Raw genomic sequence first — 27082 nt, forward strand, 5'->3', positions numbered from 1 at the left:
CATTTGTGGGATAGATGGACAGAAAATTTGCATTCCCCTATGTAAGATCAGGTTGGAGTGCCAACCCCAGGCTGGGGAAATTACAGTGGGAATGATTGACAGAGTGTTAGTCCTAGGAACTCGGTTTGTTTTTGCAAATTATTTGGCAGGATCCAAGATGGGAGGGACACCCCATGTTGTGGAGAAGCTCAAAGAAGACCAAGAAACTGAGGGAGTAATATCCTGATATTTCTGTGTGGTAACCAGATCCCATTATCATAAGTCAAAGTGCAAAACAAGAAGTGAAGAGAAAGAACAAGGAGTTGAGATTCACTTAGCAGATACCCTGTTTGATGTAATGGTGCATGAAAGACCTGAACAGGCAGGGGGTCAGACAGATGTGTTTAGTCCTGAAAGGCTAAGAGACTTGCAACAGCAAGACAAGATGATGTAAGATATGTATATGGATGCGTACTCCAATAAGGAAGCAGAGAATATTCTGGAGGGTTATTATCTGCAAGATCGAATCCTAAGATGGAATGAAGACCACGGCAGGTTCGTGCAGAGGAGAAAGGGGTCGAAGTGTTGCCGGTAGCATACAGGTAGCACATGAACTAGCTGTAGGAAGTTGCCTCTGGGTACGAAAGACTCAGAGTAAGGTACAAAAACATTTTTATTGGCCTGAAATGCACAAGGATGTAGCTAACTTTTGGTATACATGTCATACTTGCCAAATGGTAGGTAAGCCACAGGCAGTTATAAAACCAGCACCTTTGTTGTGAAGAATCTTTCACATGAGTTATAATTGATTGTGTCGGTCCCCTCCCTAAAACAAAAAGTGGGATCAAGTTCTTGTTAACCATTATTGCTGTGTCTACAGATTTCTGGAGGCAACACCATTACAAAGTATCAAGGCAAAAGGGCGGTAGTAGGAGTTAGTAGCTTTCTTCACACTGTATGGGATACCAGAGAGATTCAGTCAGACTGAGGGTCAAATTTTACTGCTAGGCTGTTTTAAGGAGGTTATGGATAGCTTAGGTATACAGCACTTTAAATCCAGTGCATATTATCGTGAATCCCAGGGAGCATTTGAAAGGTGGCATCAGACTTTGAAGACCATGTTTAGAGCATACTGTCAGAATTACCTGAACAATTGGGATAAAGGTATCCCATTCGTATTGTTTGCCATTAAAGATGCCCCAAATGAATCTACTCCATTCACTCCCTTTTGAGTTAACATTTGGGCATGAAGTGAGAGGCCCTTTGAAATTAATTAAAGAAAAACTGACAGGACCAAAGTCTGAGATCTCACACTTCGATTATGTATCGGAGGTGGGAGAGATTAAATTGAGTAAGTGAGTTAGCTAAACAGCACCTAAAGAGGGCATGGTATAGAATAGGGGGCAGATAAAAGTTCTGAGATTTGGATGTTTTCCCAAGGGGATGACATGTTAGTACTGTTACCAGTAATAGGAGATCTCTTCAAAGCTGGATTTAGTGGTCCCAATCAAATTAAGAAAAAGTTGAGTCAGGTGAACTATCTAGTAAAGATGTCAGATGGGGTGATAAAAAAGGTATCGGATATGTCCTGTGAACATGTTGAAACCGTATTACACTAGAGAGAAAGAACTGGAGAAACAGGTGTTAGTTTCTGCCCTGCAGAATGAGGAATCCAATCCAGAGGATGTGGATTTTGATGTGCCTCAAAATAGATTAAAAAATAGAGTAGTTATTGAGGAGTGGGATAGGTTATTAGTAAGCTGTCTTTCTCGGGAACATAGAATGCTGTTGAAACATTTGTTACTGCAGTAAAAGGACCTGTGTAAGAATCAGATAGGGAGGACTAATGCAGACGTAGGGAATATTGCTCTGATAAAACACCACCCCTATCGGCTTAATCCTTTCAAAACCAGACAGGTCCAGATGGAGGTGGAGACCATGCTCGACAAGAACATCATCGAACCAAGCCAGAGCGAGTGGAGTTTGCCAAGCGTCTTAGTTCCCAAACCTGATGGACTCAATGATTCAGTGTGGATTATTGGGAGTTCAACACTATTACAAAATCTGACTCCTATCAACTTCCTAGGTTGAATGACTATATAGAGAAAGTCGGACAAGCCAGTTACATCACCAGGTTGGACTTAAACGTACCTGCCAGTAACCATGCATTTTGTAACCCCAAATGGGTTATATCAGTTTAAAGTAATGCCCTTTGGAATGGAAAACACACCTGCCACATTCCAAAGACTCAACAGAGTTGTGACTGTGCAGTCTATTTGGATGATGTAATGATCTTCAGTATGTCCTGGAAAGATCACATGGTACATTTGGCAGAGCTCTTTTGAACAACTATGAGAAGCAAAACTGGTGATAAGCTTAAACAAAACTGAAATCGCGAAAGCAGAGGTGACGTTCTTGGGACATAACATCAGTCATGGAATGTTGACCCCACAGAATCCAAAGACGAAGGCCATTGAAGAATTTCCATGACCAAACTCGAAGAAAGAGGTGCTTCAATTCTTAGGACTCAGCAGATTCTATCGGACGTTTTTCCAAATTTCAGCAGTAGCACCATTAACCGTTTTGCTAAAGAAAAACAAAGTTTTGGTGGACAGAACCATGTCAGGAGACATTTGATCATTTGAAAGCCATAGTAACCACCAAACCAGTTTTAGTTGCACCAAACCTTTCAAAACCTTTTAAAGTCGCCATCGATGCTAATGACATTGGAGTTGGAGTTATAGCCCTGCAGGAAGATGAGGATGGGATTAAACTGCCAGCTGGTTACTTTTTGAAGAAAATCAACATCCACCAAAGGAAATACTCTATGATGGAAGGAACTATTGAGTTTGGGACTGGCCTTACAATATTTGTCCGTGACATCCACATTAAATGTGTCGGAGATGGTTGTGTACACGGATCACAATCTGCTTACATTCTTGGAACGCTTTTGTTGGAGTCTTAGGTTCCAGACTTTAAATTTAAAAATCACACATGTTGTGGGTCGTAAGAATGTAATCACAGATACATTGTTGCAGATTTAACTGATAAATACAAATCTCATCTAAAATGTATTTAATGTATATGTTAACAACTTAAGGTGAACTTAAATTAATCTGTTATTAAGGTAATGTGTTTTTTAAAAAAAGAAAATATGATTAGATTACTTAGTGTGGAAACAGGCCCTTGGCCCAACAAGTCCACCGACCCGCCGAAACGCAACCCACCCAGATCTATTCCCCTACATTTAGCCCTGCCCCTAACACTACGGGCAACTTAGCATAGCCAATTCACCTAACCTGCACATTTTTGGACTGTGGGAGGAAATTGGAGCACCCAGAAGAAATCCACGCAGACACAGGGAGAATGTGCAAACTCCACACAGTCAGTCGCCTGAGGTGGGAATTGAACCCGGGTCTCTGGCGCTGTGAGGCAGCAGTGCTAACCACTGTGCCACCGTGCCGCCCTTTACTTTTCATCTTTTCATTATGATGGTCCCTTTTTTTTTCTTTGGGGGCAGGTGTTTTGAAGATGAGTGTACTGGACCTTTTTAAGAAAGTTAAAAGCTAGTAGAATCACCTGACCGCACGCACCAAATGTTCTGGAAAAAAAATGTAACATTTGGTTGGACAGCTTGATTAGCTGGTTGGCCAAATTTGAATTTGTTTTTGTCTCCAGGCAATCGGTTTAAATTATACCATGAAAAATACTAAATTCCAATCATTTGAATTTAGTATGTTGACAAGCTTCAAAGCCAATGACATAATCTGATGTTTTGGGGATATATGACCAGGGAAAATTGAACAGTTGAGAGGAGAACTGCAAAATACCAGCTTGTAAAGACTGCACAAAAAATAGCTCTCTTAAAGCTACCTTTATCGATCAGTAACCTGTGAAGCAGAGTCCCCAAAAAGAAGACAGGAATACAGAGAAGAACCAAAAGCTGCCTGGTTTTGAGATAAGAAATTTTTTGTTTTGTAAATCTTAATCGGGGGTATTATCGGACTAGTATTACAGAAGTGAAGATAAAAGCTAGATTAGAGGAAGGAGTTATAAGTTATTTATTCTCTGTTATACTTTAAGAAATAAAGTTGTTAATTCTTTTAAATTTTTCTTGCCCTCTCAAATTTACAGATTACTGCACGGGATAAATCTGTTCTGTGTTGCTGGTTTAAATTAAGCCAGAGGGTTTACTTTATGTCATAACAAGATTTATAAAATCATGAGGGGCATGGATAGGGTAAATAGACAAGGTCTTTTCCCTGGGATGGGGGAGTCCAGACTAGAGGGCATATGTTTAGGGTGAGTGGGGAAAAATTTAAAAGGGACCTAAGGGGCAACCTTTTGCTGGTGCATGTATGGAATTAGCTGCCAGAAGAAGTGATGGATGCTGGTACAATTACAACATTTAAAAGGCATCTGGATGGGTTTAGAGAGATATGGGTCAAGTACTGGCAAATGGGAGTAGATTATGTTAAGATATCTGGTTGGCATGGAGGAGTTGGAGCAATGGGTCTGTTTCCATGCTGTATATCTCTCTATGGCTCTACTAATCTAGTGATCGTACCACTCTGCCACAAGTAGGAAGTAAATACTTAAATTTGCATAGTGGGCTCCTCCCACGTCCTAAAGCTACCCGGTCCCCATAAAACATTTTTGTTTTCATAGGTGCAATGCATGCCATTATTTAGGATTTTATATTTTAACATTGTTGAGTCAAATACCCTTGCCCACAAGGAAACCAGTCAAAGCGTAACTTTCAAAAGGGAATAATGTCAATTGCTAACTCAAGGTTTTCACAACTGCTGGATTACTAGCAGCCAATGGAGTACTTTTTGATGTATAGTCTCTGTTGTATTATAGGAAATTTGGTAGTCAAATTGCTCAGGAAACTCTCACAAACAGCAATATGATAATGCCAGAACTTCTTTATGACATTTTATTGTGGAGAATGTGCACAGCAAAGTCTGTCAGATGACATTGAATACGTGATCCTGGATATATTTTTAAATTAGTTAGTTTAAAAAAATAACAATTAGCCAGGACACTGGAGAAACCTTTCCTTCAAATGGTACCAGGGGAGGGTTCAACAGTGTTTATCCATTTATTAAAGTACACCATTATGACCAGGTCTGGTTTGAATTGTTGGATGAACAATCTATTGAAACTATTGCTTGTGTTCCATTGTTCAACAGAATAGTTGCTTGACATTTTGAAATTCTTCACATACAATTGCTTTCACATTTCAAAAAGACACAGTCAGAGCACTTTGTCTTGCACTCATCAGGGCATGAAAGAAATATGCAACCTCATCCTCTGAGAGCCTCAACAACTTGTCATTGAGCAATGTTTTAAGCTGGACACTACCAGAGTTTTACAATTACTTTACTCCGTGTTATTGTCAATGCAGAACTGTAACTACCTGCATTTGTAAAGCTCTCAAATGCTCGAAGTTGCAACCCATCTTTGGAAGGGCTTTACGGACAATTGTCCTGCCAAGATTGTCCACAATTCAAACAAATACCAAATCAGAGCTTTGTACAACTGTAACAAAACTTGCACCATTTTATATTTCAACGTATGTAGCTTTCATTAATAAAGCTACTTGCCAATGCTAAAGATCAAGGTTTGAACATAAATAATGCCCACATCTGTATCAACATCCTACATGCTTGCAAAGAATCAATATCTTAATGAGTCTTCCTTTGGTTGTGGTTCTGTTCGCCGAGCTGGGAATTTGTCTTGCAAACGTTTCGTCCCCTGTGGCGACATCCTCAGTGCTTGGGAGCCTCCTGTGAAGCGCTTCTGTGCTGTTTCCTCCGGCATTTATAGTGGCCTGTCTCTGCCACTTCCGGTTGTCAGTTCGAGCTGTCCGCTGTAGTGGCCGGTATATTGGGTCCAGGTCGATGTGTTTGTTGATAGAGTCTGTGGATGAGTGCTATGCCTCTAGGAATTCCCTGGCTGTTCTCTGTTTGGCTTGCCCTATAATGGTAGTGTTGTCCCAGTCGAATTCATGTTGCTTGTCATCTGTATGTGTGGCTACTAAGGATAGCTAGTCATGTCGTTTCGTGGCTAGTTGGTGTTCGTGTATATGGATCGTTAACTGTCTTCCTGTTTGTTCGATGTTGTGTTTTGTGCAGTCCTTGCATGGGATTTTTGTACACTACATTAGTTTTGCTCATGTTGGGTATCGGGTCCTTTGTTCTGGTGAGTGTGGCTGTTGGTTTGTGTGCTGTTATGAGTCCTAGTGGTCGCAGTAGTCTGGCTGTCAGTTCAGAAATGCTCCTGATGTATGGTAGTGTGGCTAGTCCTTTGGGTTGCGGCATGTCCTCGTTCTGTTGTCTCTCCCTTAGGCATCTGTTGATGAAATTGCGAGGGTATCCGTTTTTGGCGCATACATTGTATAGGTGTTCTTCTTCCTCTTTTTGCAGCTTTGGTGTGCTGCAGTGTGTTGTGGCCCTTTTTTTTTCACTAAGAAACGATAAGAACATAATCGTACTACCAGCAGACAAAGGCAGAATGACGGTCATCCTGGACAAAGCAGAATATATCCAAAAAGCACAACAACTACTTGCAGATACCAACACCTACCAAAAGAGGGAGTTTGACCCCACCCCACAGCTCACCAATAGGATAACCAACACACTGAGGAATCTACAAAAAAAGGACAGATAACCAGGTCTGACCTACAAAGAATGAAACGTGAAAGCAGCAACACCCCCAGATTCTATGGACTACCTAAAGTGCACAAACCAGACATCCCACTCAGACCCGTAGTATCACTACCAGGGACACCATCACACAAACTGGCTAAAGAACTACAGCAGAAACTGAAACACCTGATCAGCGGATCCAGACAATCTATACAATCAACACAGGAGTTCTTGGACATCATCAGAAATATAGGCAAGGAAGAAACCATGGTCTCATTTGATGTAACGGCACTGTTCACCTCTATCGACAAAACCCTAGCCAGAGAAACAATACCCAACCTGCTGGACATACAGAACAGACAACAGGACGTTGAACCTATCAACAAAGACGGCATACTTAAACCACTGGACCTGTGCCTCACAACACACTTCACATTCAACAACCAGATATACGAACAAATCAACGGAACACCCATGGGCTCACCGATCTCTGGACTCATAGCAGAAGCAGTAATGCAAAGGTTTATGACCGAGTATTCTTTTCATCCATTATGACTAAAAGTAGGGGAGTGGCCGTACTTAGCCAGAAAAATCTACTGTTCACATTATTAGAGCAGGTGAAAGATGAGCAGGGATGGTTTGTGATACTTAAAGCCTGATACATGGCGGGGGGCAGGTGGGGGTGGAGAAATATGGCATTTTAAATGTCTACTGTCTTCCGGTGCATCCCCTCAAATTTTTGATTACTGCTTTCTCTAAGCTGAGTGTCTTTGGAACACAGCACATTATTATGGGGGGAGTCTTAATTGTCTTTTGGATCCAACAATGGGCAGGATGCCTAGTGGGCCCCCAACTAGTGCTTCACAGGCCAAGCAGGTGGCTGACTTATGCGAGGAGTTGAGGTCGGTGGATATTTGGAGATGTCTTCACCCTACCGGCAGGGATTTCACTTTTTTTTTTCAAACCCACATAAATGTCACACTAGGAATGATTTCTTTCTGGCTCCCTCAGCCCTTCTAGATTCGATGATGGGTTGCAAGATTGGGAATATAACTATCTCTGATCACGCAGTGGTATATTTGGAAGTTAAGGCCAAGAGTGAGGGGCTAGGTTTGCAGACCCTTTTCTGCTTAAGGATTCCAAATTTGTGGAATACGTTTTTGAAAGAATTTCAGGAATTCTTGACTATCAACTCAGGCACGGCTAGTAGTCTGTCTATGCTATGAGAGACCACTAAGGCCTTTGCTAGGGGATTAGCTATTTCCTATTCAGCTAGCTGGAAACTACTGAAGGAGGAACAGCAGCATCTCCTTGAGACACAGTTGAAAGCCGCCGAGGCGGCATATTTTGCACTATCTTCGGTGACTAAGCTACAGCGGGATCAAGGCCCTTCTGGGCTGCCTTGAATTCAATACTGACACAAAACGTGAAGAAAGATCTTGCTTTTGCTAGACAAAGGCTGTTCGAGTATGGGGGGTAGGCCGGAGAAGTATTTAGCATACCTGACTAGGAAAAAATGTGCTCCTCAATCCATTACACCAATCAGAGACAGCGCCGGGGTCCTTGCATACAATGCTAAAATGACTAATGAGGCCTTTTGGAGACTTTACTCTGAATTGTATCAGTCTGAAGGTTGCAAGGACAGGAGGGCTACAATGGAGGCCTTTTTTAAGAACCTAGACCTCGCAGGGGTAACCTTGGCACAGGCCTATCTCCTTAATGCCCCCTTGACAGTTCAGGAAATACAGGAGGCAGCTAGGCAGATTCAGAGTGGAAAAGTGCCTGGCCCTGATGGTTCCCTGGTAGAGTTTACAGGGATTCTGTCAGGGTCGATGTTGAAGATGTACAATCACTCCTATATGCATGAATGCCTACCACCATCTTTTGAGAGAAGCTAATATTTCCTTAATTCTTGAGAAGGGGAAGGTTCTTGAGGATTGTGCCTCATACAGGCCCATCTCTATTGAATTCAGATTTCAAGATTCTGTCAAAGATCCTGGTGCTGAGATTGGAATAGGTGTTGCCCCATATTGTTAAAGAGGACCAGAGAGGCTTTATAAGGGGCTGTGAGTCCTCTAATATAAGAAGATTGCTGAATATGGTCCAAGTTTGTCAGCAACGGTCGATTCAGGGGTTGGTGATTTCCTTAGATGCAGAGAAAGCATTTGACTGTGTGGAATGGCCGTATCTTTTTTATGTCTGAGAACGGTTTGAGTTGCGTGGGGTCTTTGTTAGGTGGGTGGAGGTTTTATATTGCCACCCTCTGTCTGCGGTCATCACCAAAGGGGTGAAGTCTGGGAATTTTAGGATTGGTAAGGATAGTCGGCAAGGCTGCCCTCTCTTACCGTTATTGTTTACATTGGTGATAGACCCGCTGGCAGAGGCCAATAGTCAGAACGTCCACATAACCGCTCCGGAAGTGGGATCGAGGGCACACAAGATTACACTGTACGCGGATGATGTCCTTCTGTTTTTATCCAAGCCGATGACCGCCGTACCCCATTTGATACCATGCATCAATTCATTTGGGGCTATTTCAGGAAATAAGATTAACTTTGCAAAACCGGAGGAACCGCTAGGCCCTAAGTTCCCTTTTAAGTAGTCATGGGCAGGGTTCCGATACCTAGGCATTACCTCCAGGTTTGATCTGTTATTTTGGACTAACTTTGCTCACTTGCTTGACAATATTAGGCGGGATCTCCAGGGATGGGAGGCTCTTCCAATTTCATGGCTAGGCCAAATATCTCTCATTAAGATGAATGTTCTTCCTAGTTTGCTTTATCCTATGTGTACGCTCCCTATAATGTTTCCCAGGTCAACATTGCGGAAGCTTATGGGATGGTTTGGTTCCTTTGTCTGGCATCATGGGTGGCCCCTCATCAAACTTACTAAATTGCAGTTGCCTTAAGGAGGGGGAGGAGTTGATTTCCCAGACATCAGGAGGTATCAATCGAGTTCCCTACTGTCCTTTGTCTGCGATTGGGTAGGTAACGACCCAAACTCAATATGGCTGTATATCGAGGCCTCCTGGGCAAAGTGCCCTCTTATTAACCTGTTGTTCACGGATAAGATGAAGACAGTTATGGACCACTGCTGGAACCCTATTGCCCTCCACGCCTTGACTGTACCAATGACAATGTGTCAGAGTGAGGTCGCTTATCCAAGACTTTGCCACTTACGCCTATAGTTGGCATGCCAGGGTTCCGACCAGGGGTGATGGACTCAAAGCTCAAACTATGGGCAGCGAGAAAAGTTTCTAGTTTGGGAGACTTGTTTGAGGGGAGGTTATGATGTTTTTTGAGCAACTTAGCCGCAAATACGGGTTGCCCGTCAGATCTTTTCCATTTTTTTCAGGTTAGGGATTTCATCCAGAAGAAGACTACACTTCTCACTAAGCCCTATAAGCCCCATACAGAGAGGTTGTTGCTACATTCCACAAGCACCCTTTTGATTAGTGCCCTCTATCACCTGCTGGATGGCAGGGCCTGGCAGGATATTAACCGGTTATGTGAGATCTGGAAGCAAGAGCTAGGAGTGGAGATCTCTTCTCAAACATGGGAGAATACTTGAAAGATCTCAATCTGTAATAGGACATGCACTATGCAGTTAAAAGTTCTGCATAGGGTTCATATGGCAGTGGACCATCTGGTGAAGTTTTTTTAAAAAAAGGGGCATCTTCAATGTGCCCCAAATGTAAAATAAGTGTAGGCACTCTTACCCATTGCTTCTGGACATGCCCCAGGCTCCGTGTTTATTGGAGCGCTGTGGCAGGAGAGAGAGGGAGGCTATTGAGGACTGAAGGTAAAAACAAGAACTGCACATGCTGGAAACGAAATTCTGGATTAGTGGTGCTGGAAGAGCACAGCAGTTCAGGCAGCATCCAACGAGCACCACTAATCCAGAATATTGAGGACTGAAGTCAAAGTAGACCCGATAACTCTCCTCTTAGGTCTACCGAGTTTACTATCTTTAGACGGGCGTGGGAAGAAACTATTTAATGTTCTTGCGTACTGTGCATGGAAGAATATTCCAATGAGCTGGGTGTCTGAGAACCCACTGGGCTTGCTGGGATGGTAGAAATTTAATTCTGGAGCACATTCCCTTGGGCCTTTTTACAAACATGGTTTACCACACAACAGACCATTTTTATAAGACATAGCAGCCCTACTTGAATTATTTAGGTATAGATTTGTCAGCTATCTTAACTAGGGCATTTGTTTAACCAGCATGGTTAGGTTTGTCGAACCCTGGGCCCTGAAGGGGGTCTCCTGAGTTAATACGGATATATATACACAATGCTCCCATTCCTTTGTTTGGGAGTTTTTATGCCGAGCATAGCTGTTCTGTATTGTTCTTATTTTTTATTTTTACTTTTTTTTTTGATCTATTAGTTATTTGCGTATTTATTGGTGTTGCCTTGCAAGGGGTAGGTTAGTAGTTAGTAGACAGTCGTTGTATTGTAATTTGTTTTTTTTTCTTTTTATTGTACCGATTTAAAATTATTGAAAAATACAATGTGTTTGTGAAGTTAAAAAAATTTGCTAATAAATATATTTTTTTTTAAATCTGGTCCAAGAGCAGATCAGAGACTAAGGATACTGCAGTGAGTAAGTTGTCTCCTAACACCCCAAAGTCTATCTACCACCTCCAAGGCACAAGTCAGGAATGTAATAGAATACTCCCCACTTGCCTGGATGGGTGCAGCTCCAATAACATTCAAGAAGCTTCACATCATCCAGAACAAAACAACATGCCTGATTGGCACCATGTCTACAAATATTCAATCTCTTCACCACCGATGCTCAGTAGCAGCAGTGTGTACTATTTACAAGATGCACTGCAGAAATTCACCAAAGATCCTTAGAACCTTCCAAACCTACAACCACTTCCATCCAGATGGAGAAGGGCAACAGGTACTTTGAAACACCACCACCTGCAAGTTCCCCTCCAAGCCACTCACCACCCTGACTTGGAAATATGCTGCTGTTCCTTTACGGTCGTTATGTCAAAATTCTGTAATTCTCTCCCTCCCAGCATCATGGCTGTACAATAAATGGGCTGCAGCGATTCAACACAGCAGCTCACCACCACCTTCTCAAGGGTAAATAGGGATGAGCTATCAATGCTGGCCAGCCAGCAGCATCCGTCCCACAAATGAATTTTTTTTTAAATTGTGATGGAACATTTAATAGACCTATGATTTGCTGGTATAATTTCCAATATGAGGCTAATGTAGATTGATTAATCTGATTTCGTTTCAATTTTATACTTTCCAGACAGTTACTCGAGTGCAAAGCAGCTTTCAGGCAAAGGAATACCAAGAAGAAATCTGCACACATGAAGCACCTATCCACAAAGTATCTGAATTATTTGAGGATATTTCTGATGATGAAATGCTAGATAATGGAGAATTAGATGAAGATCTGGATGGTAAGAAAAACTAAGAATGCCATTGGATTAATGAGAAGCCCAAAATACATCCCAAACAATGGGATGTGCAATCAAAGATAATGAAACTTCTTCAGTAAAGCATGAAAACTTAAAAAAACTGCCCAAGAAATAATCTCCATGTTTTAGTGGGTAATTCCAGTGTTTGATGTGACAGTGCACCATAAACATGAATAAGATACCAGCTTAATGATTGTAATGATTCAATGTCTTTTTTTTTAAAAAAAAAAAAAAATTTTTTTCTAATCAACCTGTTCAGAGATGTTATTACACTGCTCTGGGGCAGATGGAATTTGAACGCAGGCCAAGGTTCTGTCGGTCCACAGGTAGGACCCTACTTCTGCATCACAAGAGCCCCTTTCAAATTCAAATTATAAAATCTACCATGATAGGATACAAACCTGGTTCTCTAGAATGACATTTGGGTCTCTGGAGTCTAGTAATTCTCCCACAAAGCCATAATAATTCAATAAACAGTTGTTTTCCAAATAGGAGCACAATTGGCCTCCATATTTGAATTAAGGAAGAGTGCAATTGATCCAAGTTTTCACTCCTGCCTAAATAGAGCAATCAACTGGGGCAATAATTATTCCAGTTGTTGCCTGGTTATTTAACTTTGAATACTATCTCACTATGTCAATCACTTCAGATCATTCAGGAGGTGGAACTTACCAGGTGTAAGCAATGGGGCAGAGGTCTCTGGCACAGAGTCTGTCCCTGTTCCTCCAAAGGGAAGGCAAAAGAGGAGCAGACCATTAGTATTGGGGACTTCATAGTTAGGGGGGCAGATGGGAGGTTCTGTGAGAACAAGAGAAACTCGTGGTTGGTGTGTTGGTTCCCAGATGCCAGGGTTAGTGATGTCTCTGATCGTGTTTTCAGGATCCTTGCAGGGGAGGGGGTGCAGCCCTAAGTTGTGGTCCACATAGGCACCAACAACATAGGTAGGAAGAGAGATAGAGATTTCAGGTAGAAATTCAGGGACCTAGGGTAGAAGCTAAGAGCTAGGACAAACAGTTGCTATCTCTGGTTTGTTACCTATGCTACGTGCTAGCAAGGTAAGGTATAGGGAGAGAGAGGAGTTGAACACATAGCTACGGTTTTGGATTCCTGGATAATTGAAGCTCTTACTGGAGTAGGTGGGACCTCTGCGAACAGGATGTTTGGTCTTCACCTGAACCAGAGGGGTACCAATATCCTGGAGGTAGAATTTGCTAATGCTCTTCAAGTGGGTTTAAACTAATTCAGCAGAGGAGTGGGAACCTAAATTGTAGTTCGAGTATAGAGGAGCTTGAGAGTAGATCCAAAATAAAGGTTCAGGGTTGCAAGAGACCATCGGCAAGCAAAACGTTGGTTTAAAGTGTGTCTATTTTAACGCCAGGAGCATCTGAAATAAAGTGGGTGAACTTGCAGCTTGGGTCTGTACCTGGGGTTTTGATGTTGAGGCCATTTCAGAGACCTGGGTAGAGCAGGGACAGGAATGGTTGTTGCAAGTTCCGGGATTTAGATGTTTCAGTAAGAACAGAGAAGATGATAAAAGAGGTGGTGATGTGGCATTGTTAGTCAAGGACTGTATTATGGTTGCAAAAGGACATTTGAGGACTCATCAACTGAGATAGTATGGGCTAAGATTAGAAATAGAAAAGGAAAGGTCACCTTATTGGGAGTTTTCTCTAGGCTTTCAATTAGTTCCAGAGATGTGGAGGAAAGGAGAGCAAAGTTGATTCTCAATAGCAGCGAGAATGACCGGGTAGTTGTTATGGGGGACTTCAACTTTCCAAATATTAACTGAGAATACTATAGTTCAAATAATTTAGATGGGTCAGTTTTTGTCCATTGTGTGCAGGAGGGTTTTCTGACACAATATGGAGATGGGCCAACAAGGGGCATGGCCACATTAAATTTGGTATTGGGTAATGAACCCAGCCAGGTATTATGTTTGGAGGTATGGGAGCACTTTGGTGATAATAACCATAATTCAGTTAGGTTTACTTTAGTGATGGAAAGGGATAGGTATACACTGGAGGGCAAGATCCGCAGCAGGGGGAAAGGCAATTACGATGTGATTAGACAAGATTTATATTTAGGATGGGGAAGGAAACTGCAGAGCGTGGACACAATAGAAGTGTGGAGTTTATTCAAGGAACAGCTACTGTGTGTCCTTGATAAGTATGTGCCTGTCAAACAGGGAGGAAGTTGTCAAGCGCAGGAGCTGTGGTTTACTAAGGAAGTTAAATCTCTTGTCAAGAGGAAGAAGGCTTATGTTAGGATGAGATGTGAAGGCTCGATTAGGGTGATTGAGAGTTACAAGGTAGCCAGGAAAGACCTAAAGAGAGAGCCAAGACAAGCGAGGAGGGGACATGAGAAGTTGTTGGCAGATAGGATCAGGGAAAACCCTAAAGCTTTCTAAAGGTATATAAGAGATAAAAGAATGAGGAGAGGAAGATTAGGGGCAATCAAAGACAGTAATGGGAAGTTGTGTGTGGAGTCAGAGGAGCTAGGGAAAGGGCTAAATGAATATTTTTCATCCGTATTCACATTGGAAAAGGACAATGTTGTCAAGGAGAATACTGAGAAACAGGCTACTAGACTAGATGGGATTGAGGTTCACAAGGAGGAGGTGTTAGAAATTCTGGAATGTGTGAAAATAGATAAATACCCTGAGCCAGATGGGATTTATCCTAGGATTCTCTGGGAAACCAGGGAGGGGATTGCCAAGCTTTTGGCTTTGATCTTTATGTCGTCATTGTCTACAGGAATAGTACCAGAAGACTGGAGCATAGCAAATGTTCCCTTGTTCCAGAAGGGGAGCAGAGACAACCCTAGTAATTATAGACCAGCGAGCTTTACTTTGGTTGTTGATAAAGTGTTGGAAAAGGTTATGAGAGAGGATTTATAATCCTCTCAATAGGAATAAGTTGATCAGGGATAGTCAAAACAGTTTTGTGAAGGGTAGGTCATGCCTCACAAACCTTATTGAGTTCTTTAAGAAGGTGACCAAACAGATGGATGTGGGTAAAGCAGTCGATGTGATGTATATGAATTTCAGTAAGACATTTGATAAGGTTCCCCATGCTAGGTTACTGCATAAAATACAGAGGCGTGGGATTGAGGGCAATTTAGCGGTTTGGATCAGATATCGGCTAGCTGAAAGAAGACAGAGGGTGGTGGTTGATGGGAAATGTTCATCCTGGAGTTCAGTTACTAGTGGTGTACCACTAGGATCTCTTTTGGGTCCATTGCTGTTGGTCATTTTTATAAATGACCTGGATGAGGGCATAGAAAGGATGGGTTAGTAAATTTGTGAACAACATAATTGTGGTACAGTTGTGGGTACTGCTGAAGGATGTTGTTACAGAAGGACATAGATAAGCTGCAGAGCTGGACTGAGAGTTGACAAATAGAGTTTAATGTGGAAAAGTGTGAAGTGATTCACTTTGGAAGGAGTAACAGGAATGCGGAGACCTGGGCAAATGGTAAGGTTCTTGGTAGTGTGGATGAGCAGAGAGATGTGTGTCCATGTACATAGATCCCTCAAAGTTGCCACCCAGGTTGATAGGGCTGTTAAAAGCTAACACACCGTATGCCTTATTAAGAGAGGGATCTAGTTTTGGAATCATGTGGTCATGCTGCAGCTGTGCAAAACTGGAGTATTCCGTGCAGTTCTGGTCACTGCATTATAGGAAGGATGTGGAAGCTTTGGAAAGGCTTCAGAGGATATTTACTAGGATATTGCCTGCTATGGAGGGAAAGCCTTATGAGGAAAAGTTGAGGAACTTGAGGCTGTTTTCACTAGAGAGATGAAGGTTGAGAGGTGACTTAATTGAGTCATCGAAGATAATCAGAGGGTTAGATCAGGTAGACAGTGAGAGCCTTTTTCCAAGGATGGTGATGGATAGCATGAGGGGGCGTAGCTTCAATTTGAGGGATGTCAGAGGTACCTTCTTTACTCGGTAGTAGAGGCATGGAACGTACTGCCTGCAACAGTTGTAGACTTGCCAACTTTACAGGCATTTAAATTGTCATTGGTGAGGCATATGGCCAAGAATGGAATTGTGTAGGTTAGATGAGCTTCAGAATGGTTTCACAGGGCGACACAACGTCGAAGACTGAAGGCCCTGTACTGTGATATTATGTTCTTTGTTTGCTATTGCTATGTTGTATTCAGAAATTGCATGTACACAACTATTGTAGAATCATTACCATCCTGACTTGGAAATATATCACTGTGCCTTCACTGTTGCTCAAAAATTTGGAATTCTCTTTCTGACAATGTTGTGGGTCAACCTACAGCACATGGACTGCAGTAGTTCAAAAAAACAGCTAACCACCACCGTCTCAAGAAAAACTAGGAACTGGCAAGAAATAATGGTCCAGTTTCCAAATCCCGTAACTTGAAAAACAAACGAGTTGGTGTCAGTAGCAACAGTAACAAAGGAAAGAGGAAAACCTATCTTAAAATAACAATCTCTCTCTGTTTTCAATGCATCAATTAGTAAAGCAATTGTGACTGAGCCAAACACATTAAAAATGCTTCAGTTCAATTCCTGGTTTGAATTAACAGAAGATTACCTTAAAGTCCCCAGAAAGGGGGAACGGGGGTTCAATTCTTTACTGTCCTATAGAACCATTGTAGGAAGATGTGCATTTGTCAGTGTTGAGTGACAGTTTGTTTCACTTCAGATCTGGTGACCCCATCAACCAAATAGCTAATTAGGTTCGTAAAGAATGATTACTTGGGTGGGACTACAGAGGCAGTCATGTTCTAAAATCATGCAGCAGCAAGGCAACTTTGCTATATTTGAGCGTGAAGAATTTTCACACAAATATCAGAACAGTGTGTGTTGTGACAGGTTGTATTAAAACTACAACTTTAATTTAAATAAGGGTATAGCATATTGCATTTCATTATTGTAATATAAAACTTGCTAACTTTCTAAGTGTTATGTGTAAATCTCTTCATACATGTTATGACACATTTCTGGAGCAGATACAACTTGAACTGGTGCCATCTGGTCCAGAGGTAGGGCAATTACCACTACAGTACACCAGAAGACCTTCATTAAATTTGTAATGTTCTATTTCAGAAGGGGTTTTGAAAGCCTATGATCACACAGGGAAAACCAAGTATAAACAAGCATGTGAAACATATGGTGTGGTACCAATCTCTTCCTTCCTGCGGAACATGAATCAAACAGAACTCGTTATGATGCATTATGGGCTTGGCCCTCAGGTAATTTTTTTAAATTGTTTAAATTTGTTTCTTTTTAAAAGAACTGATACATTCTTGTTATTGACAGTCTGCTGCCCTTTTATCTTGTCCTGACTCTTCGGCCCAGATGTTTTCAGAGTTGAAACAAATCCAGAGCTGCTTAAAATACGGTCAGGTTCGAATCCTCGGACACCTGGCATTTCGCAGTTTTCACTGGGTACTAGAAAAGGGTGCAGATAACACTCTGCACTACTTCTAAAGAAGAGTCATACTGAACTCAAAATGTCAACTCTGTTTCTCTCTCTACAGATGCTGCCAGGACTACTGAGTTCCTTCAGTATGTTCTGTGTTTATTTCAAATTTCCAGCATCTGCGATATTTTATTTTTATTCAAGCCCCTTCCATACCCATTTTAAATATATCCAATAAGCCAAATAATAACCAGAACAAGTGTGGAACTCCTGATCAAAACATATCCACTTGAAAATCTTTGGGGAAATAAAACTTCTGTTCCATCAGCAAGCCTTTTAAAGTATCATTAACGCCTACTTAATATTATCAATCTTATCCAAATACACATTGAGATAGTAATCAAAAAAATCACGTAAAGACAAACTTGTTTGCACCCAAAATTCGTAATATACAATTTCTGCAAAACATGTAAAAGTGGATGACCACCTTTTTAAAAATAGCTAGCTGAGCCCTAAATATGAGAACTAAATATATACAATGGGAAAAGAGATGCGTGTCCAGTCTGTAAAGAAGACTATCACTTTAAAATAACTTAATATCTTGAAAATTCTTTTTATTGCACTGTATTTCATCAGTTCTTATCAGGGTTTTGTGTCCAAATGTAGCTAGTTTTTCCTTGGAAACTAAACCTTCATGTCAAGTCAAAATATTTATCTTCAAAGGGAGTACACTGAGTGTGAACTATTGCTATAGCTACAACAAATTGTATAATATCAGAATTGTAAAAATCTAAGAGATATAAAATCATAATTGTTGCTGTGGCAGAATCTTTTGAAAACTGGGAAGAATTTCCAATGATAAATTAATTCAGAAAAGTTAAAATCAGAAGGTCTGGAGCTTTTCCTTCTCAAGCTTGGAAATGTTGACTTTTGATTCTATTTGATATATTTTCCAGCATTGTTAGTTATGCTGAGATCCTGCCATTAGGACAATTTAGTGAATTTTCATTGATGTTTTATGATATTATGATTTTATTTGTTATGATTTATATTGTGGTTTCTTGGCATCAATTACATTTGATGCACTAGTAGTAGCAAAGCCTTGCTTTTTTTTTGGTGATGCATGTTAGTTTGTGATAAATGACTAAGTTGAATGTTTCCAGCATTTTCAGTCAGTCATCACCATGAAACACTTGTATTATTTCTCTCATCAAAATGCTGAATATTTGTCTTTTTGAAGTAATTGCGATAAATGGTGTTTGCCAGTGGAGATACCACACTTGCTCCCCCACCCCTCCACCAGCAGCAATATTGCCACTACCACCCCCAGGACTGAAGTTGATATCTCCTCCACTCCCCGCCCTATCTGATTATCATTTATTTTACAACATTATGCTTAGATTGTACTATAATAAAAGTTGTGGGTAAGATTGAGGAGGTTTATGGTTGACTGCACTTGATTGTTTTGCAACCTGTATTTTTCTTTAATTTGCTGATGCTCCATTTGATTTACTGGTGAGCTATTGCGTACAAAGGAAATATGATGAAAATTGCATTTGGCTTTTTTTGCTTCTCAAACTGAGATAATATCATATTACCAGTCCAAAAAATCTGACTTGAATTTACATAGTATATTCGTGACCACAAGATTTCCGAAACATTTTTATGGTGATACAAAGATTTGAAGAGGTATATTTTGTGAAGGAAGGTTGATATAGAGGTGATGACCAGTTTTCTCCAAAGCCAATAAAGTAAACAGCTTATGAGACCTTGAAACATTTAAAGTTGGGACAATAGAAGCAGCATGAATGGGGTAGGGTCAAATTCTACAAAACCAGGATTATTGGTTTAAGCTTGCTGCAGTTTCTGAGGTCTTTGAAGCTGGATGTGAAAGCAAGTTTTGAGAAGATTTGCAGCTTAGGTTGAGGTTCTGGATGTAAGTTTGCTGACTGAGCTGGAAAGTTCATTTTCAGACGTTCCATCACCACACTAGGTAACATCATCAGTGAGCCTCTGGTAAATCACTGGTGTTAGTGACCCGCTTTCTATTTGTGTTTAGGTTTCCTTTGGTTGGTGATGTCATTTCCTGTTCTTTTTCTCAGTATGGTAAATGGGGTCCAAGTTGATGTGTTTGTTCCGGTTGGAATGCCATGCTTCTAGGAATTCTGGTGTGTGTCTCTGTTTGGTTTGTCCTAGGATGGATGTGTTGTCCCAGTCAAAGTGGTGTCCTTCCTCATCTGTATGTTAGGATACTAGTGAGATGAAACTAACCACAAAAAGACATGACAACTCTCACTAGTATCCTAACATACAGATGAGGAAGGACACCACTTTGACTGGGACAACACATCCATCCTAGGACAAACTAAACAGAGGTATATACAAGAAGTCCAATAAGCATAGCATTCCAACCGGAACTCTATTAACAACCACATCAACTTTGACCCTATTTACCACCCTCTGAGGGGGAAAAAAACAAGAACTGGCATCACCACAAGAAATGATATCACAAACCCAAGGAAACCTAAACACATTAAATAGAAAGCAGGTCACTAACACCAGTACTTTACTGGAGGATCACTAATGATGTGACCTAGTATGGTGGCAAAACATCTGAAAATGAACCTTCCAGCTCAGCGAGCAAACTTACATCCAGCTGGACATGAAAGCTCATATTCCTCTCTCTTTGTTACAACTAAAGTCTGAGGTTCTCCTACTGCTGGAATTGCATGTGAGACAATCTGTTTTATTGAATTTGCCTTTGCCAAGGTTGTGTTTATGGAATGTTTTTGGAACAGTTAATTCATAGTAGTTCATTAACTATTTTAAGCATTTTTGTAGTTACAGTTAAAGCCAATTATTTTCTTTTTATTTTGTCTGTATTTTAACTGTAACATACAACAATCTCCTGCAAACAACATTGTGATAATGACCAAATATTCTGTTGTGATGGTGTTGTTTGAGAGATCAATATTGACCAGGACACTGAGGAAAACTTCTCTGTAACGCCATGGAATATTTCACATCCATCTGAGATGGTTTGTCATGTCATTCAAAAGACAAAAAAACACATTTTTCAGTGATTTGTTGGACAAAACTAACATCACCTTTCTTCATTGCAGCCAGTGTTTCACATTTTGGTAGTCTCACTGTGAATTTTATATTACTGTTTTGTGTATTTTGTAAAATCTCTCAAGTAAGGCAATTTTTTATTCATTTATAGGCAATTTGGGCCTTGCTGGCTGGCCAGCATTTATTGCCTGTTCGTAGTTGCCCTTGAGAAGAATACGGTGATGAGCCTTCTTGAGTGTCTATAATCCACCTGTTGTGGGTTGACCCACAATGCTCTTAGGGAGCGAATTGCAGGAATTTGACCCAGTGACGGTGAAGGCACAGCGTATATTTTCAAGTCAAGTTTGTGAGTCGCTATGATGGGACTTACATGTGGTTGTGTTCCCATGTATCTTTGCCCTTATAGATTATATAGTCATTGGTTTAGAAGGATTTGAGGAAGTTTGGAGAATTTCTGCAGTGCATCTTTTAGATAGTACACACTACCGCTACTGAGCATTATTGGTGGAGGGATTGGATGTTTGTGGATGTAGTGCCAATCAAACAGGCTGTTTTGTCTTGAATGGTGTTGGAGCCTCACCCATCCAGGGAAGCGGGGATTATTCCATCACACTCCCAAGTTGTGTCTTGTAGATAGTGGACAGGCTTTGGGGAATTCAGGAGGTGAGTTACACTCCACCATATTCCTGTGGCCTGTGACCTGCGCTTGTAGCCACTGTGCATGTGCAAGTTCAATTGAGTTTCTCATCAATGGTGACCCCCCCGCCCCCGCCAAGGATGTTGATAGTGGGGGATTCAGTGATGGTAACACTATTGAATATCAAAGGCCTGTGGGTGTCTGTTATTGGGAATAGTCATAGCCTGCCCATATGTTACTTGCCATTTGTCATCCCAAGTCTGAGTCTCCTCCTCCTCTTCCTTTCCACTCCCCCCCCCCCCCCCCCCCCTCTTCCTTTCCACTCCCCCCCCCCCTCCCCCTCTTCCTTTCCACTCCCCCCCCCCCCCCTCTTCCTTTCCATTTCCCCCCCCCTCTTCCTTTCCATTCCCCCCCCTCTTCCTTTCCACTCTTTCCCCCCCCCCCCCCTCTTCCTTTCCACTCCCCCCCCCCCCCCCCCCCTCTTCCTTTCCACCCCCACTCCTCCTTTCCACCCCCTCCTCCTTTCCAATGTCCAGATCTGGTTGCATTTGAACATGCCTTAGGAATGGTCAATGGTACAAGCATTGTTAAATCTTTAGCGAACATTCCCACTCATGACCTCACAGAAGGAAGGTCATTGATGGAGCAGCTGAAGATGTTGTGCCAAGACACTACTCTGAGGAACTCCTGTAAAGATGTTGTGGAGCTCAAGTCATTGACATCCAACAACCACAACCACCTTCCTATGTGCCTCCTGCTGCCCATTGATTTCCAATTTTGCTCCTTGAATGCAGCCTTGATGTCAAGGGCTGACACTCTCTTCACCTCTGGAATAGAGAAATTTCACTTAACTTTTTGTTTTACTTTCAGGGTGCCAAGGCAATTTCTGTTTCTCTGATAACCAACACATCAATCACCAAGTTAAATCTGAAGGATAACTGGCTGGAGGCAGAGGGTGCCAGAGCTATTGCAGAAATGCTGATGGAAAATTGTTACATTACAGGTTTAAATATCTCAGCACTATCTTTAATGTATTACCCTGATCCTGCAGAGCAGTGTGTTGTACGTTTTGCCACATAATTCCACTGTGACATTATCTCCTGTAAGAAATGCATTTTTCTGGAGGGAGCTAGAGAACCAGGAACACATCGGACAATGTTTAAAAACTCAATTGGTGGACTCAGTTCATCAACTTCAATGGACAAGATTGTCATATTTGGTAAAAAGCAGCTTCTGATTAGCTGTGTGCTTGAACTAAATTTTGCCTGTGAGCTTTAGAATCCTACCATCAATCTCAAATGGTTGAAGTGGGGGAGGATTGGCTGCTGACCCCACACTTCTGAGGAAGTCACTCTGATACGAATTTTCCAGTCCAGTTAGTAGCCAGAGGTGTGATCAGCCACTGATCGTGAAAGCTGAAGAACCAGTAGGGAAGCAGACTCTTGTGTTTCAAGTTAAGGGAGATGGTAATTGCAATGTGTAGGTGCCATTTCTTCAACTTGGCAACTAGGCCCCTATTGAGGAGGTTCACAAAGCCTACCTAGTGCACTGACAGCCCCGGTCGACTGTGAGAAGGCCACCTTCAGTCAGCTACACTGTTCCTTTCTGTTTCTGCACACCTGGAAAATCTAATTGGCATCTGACAATAGACCTAATTAGTGGCCTGTTAAGGCAAGTAGGTTACCCACCTTTTAAGGATCGCTAAGCAGCCTGCCAGCCAGCAGCGCAATATTCTACACCTATATACCTTGATCAGTACCTAAAACCATTGCCCATTGTTCCGCACTGTTAGAGTGGATTAATTTTACTGTGTGCTAGCTTAAAGTCTTATTTCCGATAATTGATGTTTTTTCTATGTGACATTGTAATTTTGGAGTACAAACACCCCCGGTAAGTTCTTTGTAAATATAAAATATTTGTTGCTGGGTTTATGATTCACCTGATTTCTGCCTTGACTTCTAATTATTAGTTTCGAGTTCCCCACCCACTTAGCTTATAGTGCAGAATGCACCATATTATTGACACTAAGCTTTAAAACCCAGCAATCCTTGAAATAACTCTAGGCCAGTACCCCGTCACCAAGTCCATCTTTATTTGCACATGGAGTGTCCTTGACATTAATCCAACTTCCTCAGAGCCAGCTCTGAGTGAACGGAAACTCTGAAACTCCTGTTTAGATCTGTCAGATAGGGGTTTCTGATTCGGGCAGTTAATCTGGTCCAATCATGGAACTCTTATTCAATGAGGTCCATCTGCCTGACCTCCATTATAATCATTACATCCCTCCCTGTCTGAGTCTGATGACATAAGTCAGTTCTTTCCTTATGTAGATCCTCCTGGGGCATTTTAGCACTGGGTCAGGTTCCTCCAACTCTGACTCTGCCTCTGCCTCTGATACAGATGACATATAACACACAGTAGCTTGCCTCTTGCACCCAGAACATCTCGGAAAAAAATTCATCCCTTCAGGCAGCAAAGGTGTGGTGATGGTGCCATCCATCCTGCCCATTTCCAATTCCGAGGTATCTTCAATGCTTTATAGAGAGGAAGAACTGACAAAATGGCTCTCGAGGACTCAGGCATGTTTTTCTTCTACACAATTTGCAAGTTTGCAATTTTCATATAGTCCATGTGCTTGTTCAGGACCATCGCACCTACCTGAAGTTTATATATCACTGGATCTGACCTCGTGTTGACCATGTCTCTTACCCAGGTATGGCCATTCCTGTAGTTCCTATGCCAAGCTTCAACCCTTGAAGTAAACTGTCTGTCTCCCTTAATGGAGTTTTGCTTTTGATGTTGGCATTCCTGATTGTGTTTTCCACTCCAGCCCCTGGCCTGGAAAGATCAGGTTTAACCTGGTGCGGAGTGTTCTACTCAAAAGCAATTCTGCTGGAGCTATCCCTATAGTTGCAAGAGAGGTGGTCCTATAATCAATTGGGACCCTGAACAGTTTAGTATCTAGTAAAGCTGTAGGCTGTATCTTTAAGCCTGCCTTCAAAGTTTGGACTGTTTCTTCTGCTAGAATTGCTTACCCCAACTTAAAGATATCTATTGTGATTGAATTTCTTCAGGAATATGCTTTTCTGTCATTAAAATAACTTTCATCGAGGCTGGTATTCCACCACCCTTTATTTACACATGTCGTGTCCTTGATACTGATCTAGCTATCTCAGAGCCAATTTTGAGTCAACAGAACCTCAAATATAAATAGGAATGTCAATCAGCCACGGCTCCCTGATTTGAGGCTGTTAATCTGGTTCAATCAGGGAACTTGTATTCTATGAGGTCTGCCTGACTGACCCTGTTCCAATCACTACAGTCCCAAGTTGTGATTTCACATTTAGGTAATTAAGGGTTCCCAGCTGGCTTTGGTCTCCCTAATATAAGAAATGGGGATGTTAACCTGGATTTTGGATTCTTATTTCTATCCAGTGACTTTTGCTGAAAAATGCACTTTTATAGACATCTGCTAAAAATGTGGAATAAAGCCAGGATCAGACGTGAACCACTCATTAGGAATCAAAAGCTTAATTTAAAATACTGAAACCTTGGTGTTTTAAATTTTAACATAAATTGGAAGCCAATCATTATTAACCACTCCTGTGTCTTTTTCTAACTTTTACAGATGTTGACTTATCAGACAACCAGTTGGGAGTTGATGGGGCTAAAGCAATTTCCTCCATGCTCATGGAAAATATAACACTCTTGCGAGCTACCCTTTCTGGGAACTATTTTGATGATCAGGCTGCTGAGCACCTGGCTGAGGCCATAAGCACTTCACATAAATTAAAATACTTGGATCTAAGTCACAACAAAATCGGCAATACATTAGGTATGTTTGTTAAAAACAGTAAGATATAGGAACAGAATTGGGTTATTTGGTCCATCAGGTCTGCTCTGCCATTGGATCATGGCTGAAAAGTTTCTCAACCCTATTCTCCTGTCTTCTCCCTGCAACTCTTGATCCTTACCAATCAAGAACACATTAATGTCTGTCTTAAATACACTCAGTGACTTGGCCTCCATAGACCTCTGCGGCAATGAATTCCACAGATTAACTATCCTCTTTCTGAAGAAATTCCTCATCTCCATTTTAAAGAGTTGTCCCTTCACTCTGAGGCTGTGCCTTTGAATCCTAGTTTCTCCTACTAGTGGAAACACTTTCTCCCCATTCAATCTATCCAGGCCTCTCAGTATTGTGGAAGTTTGAGTCCACTCCTCCCTCATCCTTCTCAACTCCATTGAATACAGAGTCCTCAACCTGCCCTTCCTCCCCAGGATCATTCTTGTAAACCTGCTCTGGATCACCTCTAAGACTAGCGCATCCTTCTTTGGATACTGGGCCCAAAACTGCTCATAATTTCCAAATGCAGTCTGACCATAGCCTTGTACAGTCTCTTTAGTGTGTCCCTGTTCTTATATTCTAGGCCTCTTGAAATGAATTGTACATTGCATTTTCCTTCCTAACTGCCAACTATACATCTAGGTTAACCTTAACAGAATCATAAATTACAATTCCCAAATCCCTTAGTATCTTGGATTTCTGAAGCCTTTAACCATTTTTTAAAAATCTATTCTTCCTATCAAAGTACATAACTCTTGCCCACATTAAATTCCAGCTGCCACTTCTTTACTCACTCTCCTAGCCTATCCAAGTCTTTCTGCAGTCTCCCTGCTTCTTCAACAGTACCTGCCCCTCCATTTACCTTTGTGTCATCTGGAAATGTAGTATCAAAGCTCTCAGTTCTTCATCCAGATCGTTAATGTATAACATGAATAGTTGTGGTCCCAACACTGACCCCTGAGGAACTCCACTAGTCAGAGAGTCATAGAGATGTACAGCAGGGAAACAGACCCTTCGGTCCAATTTGTCCATGCCAACCAGATATCCTAACCCGATCTAGTCGAACCTGCCAGCACCCGATCCATATCCCTCCAAAGCCTTCCCATTTTTATACCCATCCAGATGCCTTTTAAATGTTGCAATTGTACCATCCTCCACCACTTCCTCTGGCAGCTCATTCCACACATGCATCGCCCTCTGCGTGAAAAAGTTGCCACTTAGGTCTGTTCTCCTCTCACCCTAAACCTATGCCCTCTAGTTCTGGACTCCCCCACCCAAAGACCTCGTCTATTTACCCTATCCATGCCCCTCATGGTTTTATAAACCTCTATAACGTCACCCCTCAGCCTCCGACGCTCCAGGGAAAACAGCCCCAGCCTATTCACCGTCTCCCTATAGCTCAAATCCTCCAACCCTGGCAACATCCTTGTAAATCTTTTCCAAACCCTTTCAAGTTTCACAACATCTTTCCGATAGGAAGGAGACCAGAATTGCACGCAATATTCCAACAATGGCCTAACCAATGTCCTGTACAGTCGCAACATGACCTCCCAACTCCTGTACTCAGTACTCTGACCAATAAAAGAAAGCATGCCAAACCCCTTCTTCACTATCCTATCTACATGCGACTTCTACCTTTTGAGCCAGTTCTGTATCCAAATGGCTAGCTCTCCCTGTATTCCATGAGGTCTAACTAGTCTACCTTGTCAATACTATCTGCCATTCTAAAAACACTACCTTTATCCTTGCTCTGCTTTCTGCCAGTCAGCCAATCCTCTATCCATGCCAGTACCTTGCTGCTAACACCATGGGCTCTTATTTAGCAGCCTCCTGTTGTAGAGAACCATGTCAAAGTTCTTCTGGAAATTGATCATTTCCATTAGTTCTTCTTTGTCTAATTTATTAATTATTCCTCAAAGAATTCTAACAGATTTGTCTGATGAACGATCCAGTGTCCACACTTGCCTCTTAATTATATTTTTAAAAATTTTTGAATTCTTTGGTAGTTTATTAGATAACTTACTCTCCTATTTCATTTTTTTAAAC

The 27082-nt window shown here is 41.6% G+C and overlaps 1 protein-coding gene across 3 annotated transcripts in view; it reads left to right on the top strand.

The window, feature by feature from the left end:
- Positions 1 to 27082, top strand: part of LOC140488091 (uncharacterized) — a 69563-nt gene that overhangs the window by 10715 nt on the left and 31766 nt on the right. For all 3 annotated transcript variants that reach the window (XM_072587831.1, XM_072587832.1, XM_072587830.1), the window contains 4 exons: positions 11909 to 12062; positions 17165 to 17310; positions 22060 to 22192; positions 24818 to 25024. In XM_072587831.1, the coding sequence (XP_072443932.1) occupies positions 11909 to 12062; positions 17165 to 17310; positions 22060 to 22192; positions 24818 to 25024 (640 nt within the window). The remainder of the gene's footprint in view (positions 1 to 11908; positions 12063 to 17164; positions 17311 to 22059; positions 22193 to 24817; positions 25025 to 27082) is intronic.

The sequence above is a fragment of the Chiloscyllium punctatum genome, chromosome 17 (genome assembly GCF_047496795.1).
Source record: "Chiloscyllium punctatum isolate Juve2018m chromosome 17, sChiPun1.3, whole genome shotgun sequence".
NCBI classification, from domain to species: Eukaryota; Metazoa; Chordata; class Chondrichthyes; order Orectolobiformes; family Hemiscylliidae; genus Chiloscyllium; species Chiloscyllium punctatum.